This window comes from Octopus bimaculoides, chromosome 18, assembly GCF_046866305.1.
Source record: "Octopus bimaculoides isolate indiv1 chromosome 18, ASM4686630v1, whole genome shotgun sequence".
In the NCBI taxonomy this organism is placed as follows: Eukaryota; Metazoa; Mollusca; class Cephalopoda; order Octopoda; family Octopodidae; genus Octopus; species Octopus bimaculoides.
Window position 1 is genome coordinate 10,730,550 of NC_142945.1, and position 11,839 is coordinate 10,742,388.

Here is an 11,839-nt window from a genome sequence, read left to right on the forward strand (position 1 = left end):
ACAAGGTAATTTAAATATTTTTCCCCCGCTTTTCTTGCATAACTTTAGTTTAAATGTATTTTTTTATGTTGCTAAGAAAATTTGTGAAAGTAAATAGCAAAAGGCTTAGCTTAAAGTGTGGAATCTATTAAAACCTATGAATCTGTTATGGTGGTGTGAACATACTCAGTATTGCCATAGATGTTGTGTTAGCCTAAAACCCCAAGTTGATGAGGGCTCTTGATCGTGTACTAACAAGATTTTAAGTTTTCTTCAGTTCTTATAATATAAGTTATACGAGCATGAGGTTAAGAAGTTCTAGGTTTGGTCCCATAGTTCAAACTCTTTTGAAATCACGATAGTTTTAATTCTTGAGAGTAATATATGGTATCCAAGGTCCAAGAATTCAGTTGAATTTAAGAGTCTGGTGATATGGCAATCATCATCACCATCATCATCATCATCATCATCATCATTGTTGTCGTTTAATGTCCACTTTCCATGCTGGCATGGGTTGGACGGTTTGACTGAGAACTGGCAGGCCGGGAGGCTGCACCAGGCTCCAATCTGATTTAGCAAGGTTTCTACAGCTGGCTGCCCTTCCTAATGTCAACCACTCTGAGAGTCGGGCAGCACTGGTATCATCCATGCTCGAATGGTGCTTTTTTACGTGCCACTGGCACAGGTGCCATTCAGGTAGCACTGGCATCAGCCATGCTCGAATGGTGTTTTTTACATGCTACCAGCATGGGTGCCAGTCAGGCAGCACTGGCATCGACCATGCATGAAGTGTGTTTTTTATGTGTCACTGGCACACGTGCCAGTCAGGTGGCACTGGCATGGTCATGGCTAAAATTTCACTTGGTTCACCAGATTTTCACAAGCACAGTATATCAGCCAACAATTAAAGGGTGCCTTTAAATAGGCCAGTTATGCAACAATGGAATTCGCCATGACTATGATCTTATGATTTTTTTTCTTTTGACATTTGATAGCCATTACTTTTTGCTTACTTTAGAAGCAAATTGCATGTTATTTTGTTTACACCTGTTAGTTCAGTGTCAATTTTAACATGGAGTGCAAAGACAAAATATTTTCACCATATTTTGCATTTTTTATTTCCCTAAAGGCAAAAAAGCTGTCGAGGCTCACAAAGAGATATGTGAAGTATATGGTGTTGATTGCTTAACAGAATGCACGTGTCAGAAATGGTGTAAAAAATTCCGTTCTGGGGATTTTTCACTCAAAGATGACCAACGTTCTGGTCAACATACTGAATGATGACTGAATCAAAGCCATAATTGAATCAAATTGTCATATAACTTTGTGAGAGATTGCAGAGGGGTTAAATGTATCACACACAACAATTGAAAATCACTAAAAATGACTCGTTTAGAAAAACATAAACAAATTAAAATGATTCGGTTTTTACAATGAAGTAATATCTAAAATTTAGAAGTTTTACTCATTCAGTTAATTTTCATAATTTATACCTGTTACTGATTATTAATTTTATGCTTGTTACTGATGTACATAATTTATGTTTGTTACTAATGTGCATAATTTATGTTTGTTATTGACATAGATACTGTATGTTTATTGTGGACATTGATAATTTGTTGCTGATGTAGATCAGTGGTTCTCAACCAAGTCCCATATGACCTGTGTGGGTCCATATGACCCTTGGGGGATCATATGACCCTTGGGAGTTCATATGACCCTTGGAGGTCCATATAAAATTGTTTTTGTTAAAATTTATCTGCAATAAATTGCGTATACTTCTTTGATGTATCGAAATATTTTTAAGCAACTCTTAATAATTAATTATAAAAATATAATGGGATATTTTTAGACATTGAATGGCTATGAGAGCCTTCCCAATTAAAATGAGAATCAAATGAGTCCACAGCCAAAAAATGGTTGAGAACCACTGATGTAGATAGTCTATGTTTGTTGTTAATGTATGTAATTCTTGTTTCTTACCGATCTGTTTGAATTCAATAACACTTGTCTCTTTTCAAAAAGAAAAAAGAATATTAATATCAAATAACTTTGTTGTCCTGTTTTTGTCCATTTGTTTTTTTTAGGTGCACAGTGAACGTTGTTTGCATGTGTTTTATTAACCCCGTTGCATGTATCAGACATCATCATAACAATTATAGAGCCCTTTCTCATTTCTTCATTTATAAAACCCACACAGTGTTTGAGTGTCTGTAAATGTGAATTTCTATAAACAGGGTTGAGTGTGGAGTGGGGTGAATGACCTCACAGAGGTGTTCTTCCTTCTAAATACAAATACTATGGTAGGGGCTCATATATCCAATGTGCTGGCCCATTTGAGTTATTCCCCTTGGCTCATTTTAGCTCTTGATTGAGTTTGTTTGTGTGTTTGATTTTTATATTTTAAGTATCTAGCATGAGTTCTTGCCATCTAATTATATGGCTAAATCTAGTTAACTGAAGTTTTTCAATTCACTATAGTAATACATATGTGAGACCCTTACCACAGATAGACCGACAGAGTATCTGTCTGTTGGTATAGCATGTATGTATGTATGTATGTCATTATTTAGTTTATTTCAAGATTTCTTGCCAATAGAAAAACGACCTTGCTTGTATATATATATATATATATATATATATATATATATATATATATATATACATTATTTTTATTAGCTGTATATTACTAATAATAATAATAATAATAATAGCAATAACAATGGGACCCCGAGGAGATGGAGTATCCTATATTTTATAATATTTTATAATATGTATTAATCATTCTGGATGTTCCATCGAAATGTTCATAGGTCAATTTCATTGTTATTATTATTATTATTATTATTGTAATAAAGTATTTTCAATGGATCAGTTTTGAGCTCTATTTAAAGTTGATATATATATATATATATATGCAAATGCATATTCACCTCGCTTGGAACCTGCTCCTTGCATAGATCTGAAATATATTATGGACTGTACATTTAGTGCATGTTTGGTATGAAGGGGTGGAATTTTGTACACAGATTTAACACTAAATTAGGAGTGTGTGTCTCTGTGTATATAGGTATATATGTGTATGTAAGTGTTTATATATATGTGTATATATGTGTGTGCGTGTGTGCGTGTGTGTGTGTGTGTGTGTGTGCATGTTTGAACATGAATATTTGTATGTTTGTACATGTGTGCAATATGATTATTTATTACACTGTAGTGTTAAAAAGAAACTAAACAGAAAAAATAACAAGATCAAAAACAAACAGACACTCTTAAAATGTTATCAAGAACTTAGATATCTCATTCTATACCATTTATTATTCCGACATTTCGAAATAGGATATCAACCATGTCACCCGTCATGTAATTGTTCTTGCATGTGTTATTAACTTTATGCCACAAACATTGCTTGATAATCCACCCTGCATGGCTCAGCCTCTCCTACCTACCCTCTACCTTACTTGCATGCTATTTTTTTCTTTCTATCTTTTTTTTCACTTTCTCTCAGCCAAACGGACTGGAGGAATTGGACGTCTGCTGGTTGTCATTTTAGAGGGCATCAATCTTGTGGCATGTGACTTGAATGGTATGCTGAGCATTTTGAATTGGTCACAAACGATTTCAATCTTCAACAGTACCGTTGTTGTTGTTGTTATTATTATTATTATTATCATTATTATTATTATCATGATTATTATTATTGAAGGTGGTGAGGTGGCAGAATCGTTAGCATGCCGGGTGAAATGCTTAGCGGTATTTCATCTGTCTTAACATTCTGAGTTCAAATACTGTAAAGGTTGACTTTGCCATTCATCCTTTTGGGGACGATAGATTAAGTACCAGTTGCATACTGGGGTTGATCTAATTGACTGGCCACCTCCCCAAAAATTTCGGGCCTTGTGCCTAGAGTAGAAAAAATTATTATTATTATTATTATTATTAGGGTGTTGAGCTGGCAAAATCATTAGTGCGCTGGACGAAATGCTTAGCGGTATTTTGCCCATCGTTACGTTTTGAGTTCAAATTCTGCCGAGGTTGACTTTGCCCTTCATCCTTTCAGGGTTGATAAAATAAGTACCAGTTGAACACTGGGGTCGATGTAATCGACTCATCCCCTCCCCCAAAATTGCTGGCCTTGTGGCAAAATTTGAAACCATTATTGTTGTTGTTGTTGCTGTTTTCATTGTTGGTATTGTTCAGTTTGTTGTACTTCTTGTAAGCTATTGTTACTGGGCTGCTTTCACTGCGTAACAGCACTGACTACATGCAGTGATTAACAAGGCACTTCTCACACAAGATGTGTTTATTTCTAATAATAGTTGCCTACTACTACTACTACTACTACTACTACTACTACTTCTACTACTACTACTACTACTGCTGCTGCTGCTGCTACTACTGCTACTACTACTTCTGGTGGTGGTGGTGGTGGTGGTGGTAGGAGTAGTCTTCAGAGGACACTTAATGTTTAGGACAGTGGTTCTCCACTGGGGTCTATATGACCCCTGGGTGTCCATATGAAGTTTTTATGAGGTCCATGGTAGGAAAATAGTAAATTGGAGACCCACAGTTGTATTTTAGGGTCTATTTTAGGAAAATCTTTTGCTTTGGAAACAACTAGATTTCTTATACTAATGTTTCCAGTCACTGAAATATTCTCTCAAAGAGTGCTGTTTGCAAACCTGCATAAGTGAACATCTGATAAACAGAATAGGGGTTTTGGAAGAAGTATTTATAAAACTTCTTTTTAAACATTGAATGGCTATCGGGAACAGGATCCACCAGAATGAAATAGTAAAGTAATGTAAGTGGTCCATAGGTAAAGAAATGGTTGAGAACCACTGGTTTAGGAGAATCCTTTAAATTAAGAAGACCTGAGATTCAAAAGAGCACTAGAGCCGAGAGGACTTTGTAGTCTTGCTGATGCTTAATTTAAAAATGCAGTCAGTGCATTTTGTAAAATGGTTGGTATTTTGAAGGGCATCCAGCAATAGAAACTGTGCCAAAAATGAAATGGTCATTCATAGTTATCAACTTATTTTCATAACTTTGGTGTTTGCTAGAGTTAAATGTGGAATAATGTAGCATTCCATTTGGTCTGTCTAATTCATATGGATAAAATATTCTTGAGAATATTAGTAATTCTACTCCATTTATATTTCTGTATTATCTTTATTTATTGTATGTTTGTTTTTTGTTTTTTTTTACTTGTTTCGGTCATTGGACTGCAGCCAAGCTGGAGCACCACCTTGAAAGGTTTAGTCAAACAAATTAACCTCAGTACTCAGCTTTTTTCTTAAAGTCTAGTACTTATTCAGTTGGTCTTCTTCACCAAGACCACTAAGTTACGAGGATGTAAACAAACCAACACCAGCTGTCAAGTAGTTGAGGGTAAACACACACACACACATGACAGGCTTCCACACAATTTCCATCTGCCAAATTTACTCACAAGGCATTGGCCAGCTCAGTGTTGTAGTAGAAGGCACTTGCCCAAGGTGCCCCACACTGGGACTGAACCCCAAACTACCTGCTTTGCAGAGCAGGCTTCTTAACCACACAGCCCATATGTGCTCCTATCAACCTTTGACTTAGACAAGTGGGGATAACTCCACTCCACAACTGCAGGCCTTTTATAGAAGCATCTATGTGATTGTTCTCGGCCCTTCTGCTTGTGATGGGCGACAGGAACCAGTGTCCATTGCTAGTATAGCGATTTGCAGTCCAGTCGACGATTGTGTTAGTCATGGGAAGATGGTGGTGACTTCGTAGATGAAGACTAACTCTAATGTCCTCAGATTTCTCCATTTTATACTTTATAGCTTTTAAGTGCTGTTGCTTTTCTTACTGCTGTTGCTGCAGATGTTGCAGATGTTGCTTCTATTGATGCAGCTTCAGATTCAGCAAAAAGTCATTGCTTCTGTTTGTTTTTTGTTTGTTTGTTTTTTTTTGTTTTGTTTTTATAGCTTAGTCAGGAAACGGGTAGCCGCTACCAAAAGATGCAAAAAACAAAGAAATCCAAACAATTTCAGGGCCTTCAAAACTTGTTCGGGTAAATAGAGGAAAAACAAAAACAAAAAAAAAAACAACAAACAGAAAAAAAAAAGAGCCCCATGACTCATGAATTGTCTTTAATCCTTTAGCTTCCAGATTTCTTTGCCGAATGTTAATGCTTATTTATTCATATTGCTTTGAATGAATCATGCATTATCTTGTAGCTTCAAGATTTCAACGATGTGAATATTAACTTCAGAATGACATTGTAGGGTGGGTGTGAGAGACCAGATATGGCCATTTTGAACATAAACCAGGTAGAATATTTGGGCCTGATATGGCCAGTTTAAATACTAAAGAGTTAATCTGGTAACCTATTCTATATGTTTGCAAAAGAATGGATTCTGCTAAAGATATCCAAGGACCTGGTGATGATGATGATGGAGGTGATGGTGGTGGTGTTCACCAGGGCAACAGATAAGTCTGCTACTTATGAACATAAGCAAGGGTAAAGTCCATTTAATGGGCTTCTCTACACTTTCCGTAACCTCGTTTTACTCATAAAATTTCGGTTGACCTGAGACATACTTATGATAGAAAAACTCTTGCATGAGATTCTGCATTGTGGGACTGAACCTGGAACCAAGCGACTATGAAGTGAACTTCTTAACTATGTGACCATGCCTGCACTCAGTTTACTGTCATTAGTGTTGCTCTTGATTTTAATAAATATGATAATAATAAGCAGCAGTGCTTTACAATAATGTTAATGATAATGATGATGGTGTTGTATAGGTGGTAAAATGGGTGAGTGGTTAAAGCATCAGATAACCCATCTTGTAGTATTCATTCTGTAGTCTGAGTTCAAATTCCACCTAGTTCAGTATTGCCTTTCCTCCATTCTGGGGTCATTAAATAAAGTATTTGGCAAGGGCAGTAGACTGGCTGAATTGTTAGAGCGTCAGAGAAGATGCCTAGTTGGATTGGCTCTGACTCCTTGCATTCTGAGTTCAAATTCTATCTAGCTATCAATGGCCAGGGATAATCACCCGACCATGCGAATACTTGCAATTGACCTGTTTTGACATGAAGTTGTCCTACAACCTGTACTGATGGTGGTGGTGCGTTGAGGCCTTCCTCCAGCAATTGATTAATTATAACCATCATCATCAGCGTCATCGTCATCATCATCGTTTTAACATCCACTTTTCCATGCATGCTTGAGTTGGATGGAATTTGTCAAGGCAGATTTTCTATGGTTGGATGTTCTTCCTGTCACCAACCCTCACCTGTTTTCAAGCAAAGCAATCTTTCCTCATGGCCAGACATGTTTCTGGAAATGACCATCATCGTTTGCATGATAATGATGATGATAGTTGTCAAAGGGTACACACAAATACATACACACATACACATATACATACATAAACACACTCATACATACGTATAAACAAACAGTAAGCTTATTTTAGTTTCTGTCAACTAAATCCACTCACAAGGCTTTGGTGTGTCTGGGGCTATTGTAGAAAACACTTGACCAATGTGTTGTACAGTGGAACTAAACTCAGAACCATAGGGTTAGGAAGCAAGTTTCTTAACCACACTGTCACACACCTATGATATAGAGTAAAATTCATTGATTTATTGTGTTTTTTTCTTTGCGGTCTATTTAGTTTTTGTTGTTTTTGTTTTTGTTGTTTTTGTTTTTGTTTTATTTGTAACAAAGATTTTGTGTTCAATCTGAACAAGTGTTGTCTCTATTCTTTAACTGTTGCTTCAGTCCTGTTAAATGGCCAAGAGGAAGTGTTTATTTTAATGTGTTATGTTTTCAACTATGTTCTTGTGATGCAACTGACACCAAAAATTGTTTGTGGCACTCTAACATAACTAACAACAATAATGTTTTTTTTAAATAATATATATATATATAATTTTTTTTAAATATATAATATTTAAAAAAAAAATCCTTTGTAATTTATTCTTACATGTTTAATGTGTCTGAAGTGAAAAAGAAAGAAAGAAAATATATTCGAAAGTGAAAAACCATGTCTTAATGTCCAAGATGAAGGGAACATTAAATCATTTTTCCTGACTACTGGCATCATCATTAAAGATAAATGGGTTTTTGTACCCCTCCCCCACACTCCTCCACACAAAAGAAGAAAATAGCACCGATACTAGACGGTAGTACTCCAACATAGCCTTAGCCATATTTAGCTACAACAAACTATCAAGACTATATTTCTATTGAGTTGATCAATTTGACCTCCTATCATCTTCAGATGTCCTATTCCTAGATGTGTAGACACTTGCTTTGATACTTAGCCCAAGAACTGAGCCCTAGCATTTATAAGGCTGGAGGTTAACCCAGTTTTCCTGTTGTATAAGTGACTGAGATTACAACACACTTTCCCCCTGAATGGGACACCAGTCCATCGCAGGGTTAACTTCCCCTCTACTGCTGCAACTCATTTTATGGCTGAGTAGACTGGAGCAACATGAAATGTTTTGTTCAGTTGATTCCATCTCCAATTGTCATTAGTTACCATAATCTGGGTTTTGTAACAAAATACTAGGCTGGATTCGAAATAGGGACCTTTATTTCTGAGCTAAGAATAATGATGTTCTTATCCACTGTGTCATTAAAGGATGTGTAAAGAGTGATGTGTATAGATTTAGAAATATTGTAAACATACATTCTAAAGATGGTGCTAATAATCTATACAGTAGATATATAGATATTATATATTTACACTATTATACATACATACATACATTATATATATGTGTATATATATATATAAATATATATATATATATATTAAAAAATAGGGTAAAAAATCATATATTAATTAATATCGATTAATTACCAGGAAGCTAGCTATGGTTACATTACAAATCAGGCTGAAGAGAAATAGACAGTCGGTAAGATTGTTAAATTTTGAAACCAGTCCCTGTTTAATAATGATTTTTTTCGGTGATTTTAAATGTCTTGCCTGCTTACGTTTTGGTATTCCGCTATATTTCATGTTGAGAACAATTTAGGTCGTAATAGACACAAGATGTGATCTATTTCTAGCACATTGAATGTCCACGTTAGTGGTCAATGTTATATATATATATATATATATATATATATATATATATATATATATATATATATAGCAATAAGAAAATGGAGGGGAATATATAGTGAAGGTGCATGAGTTAGTGGTTAGAGCATTCGGCTCATGATCATAAGGTCGTGAGATCAATTCCTGGTGACACACTGTGTCCTTGAGCAAGACACTTTATTTCACATTGCTCCAGTCCACTCAGCTGGCAAAAATGTGCAGTACCTATATTTTAAAGAGCCAGCCTTGTCACGCTGAATCTCCCCAAGAACTACGCTTAGCGTTTATACGAAATATATCACGTGAAAATATGGCGTAAATAAAAAATTATGGAATAATGAGATAGAAATATATATTTAAACCATTAAGATGACTTGTGTGTCAAAAATGAATAGAAATGGCTTTTTCTGATAATTTTTCCACTTTAATAATTAGATGTTCATAAGGTACCAGGTGTTTACACATAATAACTTATAAACATATAATTATTAAAGTGGAAAAATGATCAGAAAAGCCATTTTTATTCATTTTCCAAATATATAATACTGTACCAAGGACTTTCTATTTCGTATTCTACTGTATATATATATATATATATATATATATATATATATATATATATATATATACATATATATATATATATATATATATATATATATATATATATATATATATATATATATCTAGAAAGGAATATATTTTGAAACTTATTAATAATATTAAATGTATCCGATTTGCCCCCTCCCTGCAAAATTGTTGGCCATGTGATGAAATTAGAAAGAATTATTATTATTATCATTATTATTTTCTTTCTTTCTGTTTCACTTACGTAAGCAAATGTATTTGTTTCTCATGTTTTTTTTTAAATGATACCACATTTTTTATACAATCTTTTCTCCTTCTAATACACCTATTTTTTTTTCTTCTGTTGCCCTGGCAACCCTCAGGGAAAAGTGACCCTTATTGTGAAGTGAGCATGGGAAGCCAAGAACACAGGACCAAAGTCATCAATGGAACGCTTAATCCCAAATGGAATGACTCGATGCAGTTTGTCATTCGAGATGTGCACCAAGATGTCTTATGTATTAGTGTCTTTGATCGAGACCTCTTCTCCCCAAATGGTCAGTTGCTATCGTAGAGAATTTGTATCATCATCATCATCATCTTCATCATCATCATCATCATCATCATCAAGGCAGTGAGCTTGCAGAATTATTAGCATGCTGGAAAAAATTCTTAGTAGCATCTCATCCATCTTAATGTTCTGAGTTAAAAATTCTGCCAAGCTGGACTTTGTTTTTCATCTTTTCAGGGTTGATGAAATAAGTACCAGTTATGCACTGGAGTCAATGCAATCAAAATTTCAGACCTTGTTTCAGACCTTGTTTCTATAGTAGAAAGGATATATTATTATTATTATTATTATTATTATTATTATTATTATTATTATTATTATTATTATCATTATTAATATTATTATTGTTATTATTATTATTGAGTGAGAGAGCAGTGCATGCCATCAAAGTGACACTGGGGTAAAATATACGAAGCCCATTATACCCATCATCACTACCCGTCTGATAAGGGTACACCAGGCACATGCATCATAACCATATGTGCGCGACATGGTGATCTCATATCAAGATAAACAGTGCATGACCTCGCAGGTGGGGCCCAGTTAGAATTTTCTTCAGGTCGAATAGCCCATCCTGCTCAAAAGGTCCCTGAATAAGGTTTGTTTAAGGATGTTGGGCAAAACACCCATGTTTCCAGAGGTGAATTATTCAAACCACAAAGAATTCCTCTCAACACATGGCTATGATGTTCCCCCACAACTTCTGCTCATGATCAGAGATGCACATATCGTCAGCCACCAAGGGACATGCTCAACTGGTTAAGGTCAAACAACTGACAAGCAAATCTGTGGTATTAAGCAGAATATTTGCTGTAGCCCATCTTTTTATACCAAGACAAAACAATGTACATGGTAACACTTCCAATCAATTAAGATCAGAAGCCATGAGAGCCACTACCTGGTACTGCATCAGGGCATTTCATTATTATTATTATTATTATTATTATTATTATTATTATTATTATATGAAAACTCACAGCTTATTTTGCTGGGTATGACTTGCTGGGTCTTCTCACACACAACACATTTCCAAAGGTCTCGGTCATACTTTAACATTAAAAAAAAAAATGTATATTTATTTTATTTGCAAATTTTATATTTCTAAATATCTACTTACATTTTTTTTTTCTTTTTTTTTTTTTTTTTTTTTTTTTCAGATTTTTTGGGACGAACTGAGATCTACACAGAAGAAATCTATCAAGAAACTATGCTGCGACGTGGCCCCATCACTAAGAAACTGAAATTGCACGAAGCGGATTCAGGGGAAGTTGTAATACGACTAGACTTACAGTTGTATGAAACGACATAACACTGCTGAAACAGCTGCTAGCACCTATACATTACCTCAAACCTGCATACATACACACACACATACATCCATATATATATATATATATATATGTATATATATATATATATATGTATATATATATATATATATATATATATATATATATACATATATATATATATATATATATATATATATATATATATATATATATATATATATATGTGTGTATATATATGTGTGTGTATATATATGTGTGTGTGTGTGTGTAGATGTACACATAGACATAAGAATTCTTTCATGATACAAAACTTAGCATTATTA

The 11,839-nt window shown here is 34.5% G+C and overlaps 1 protein-coding gene across 15 annotated transcripts in view; it reads left to right on the top strand.

Annotated features, from left to right (window-relative positions):
• Window positions 1-11,626, top strand: part of LOC106874748 (intersectin-1) — a 254,063-nt gene extending 242,437 nt beyond the window's left edge. For 7 of the 15 annotated variants that reach the window (XM_089365714.1, XM_089365725.1, XM_089365721.1 and 4 more), the window contains 3 exons: window positions 3,488-3,565; window positions 10,037-10,210; window positions 11,382-11,626. In XM_089365714.1, the coding sequence (XP_089221840.1) occupies window positions 3,488-3,565; window positions 10,037-10,210; window positions 11,382-11,533 (404 nt within the window). In that variant the 3' untranslated portion in view covers window positions 11,534-11,626. The remainder of the gene's footprint in view (window positions 1-3,487; window positions 3,566-10,036; window positions 10,211-11,381) is intronic. The other 8 variants (XM_089365718.1, XM_089365722.1, XM_089365712.1 and 5 more) reach the window with 2 other exon arrangements.
• Window positions 11,627-11,839: the final 213 nt, after the last annotated feature.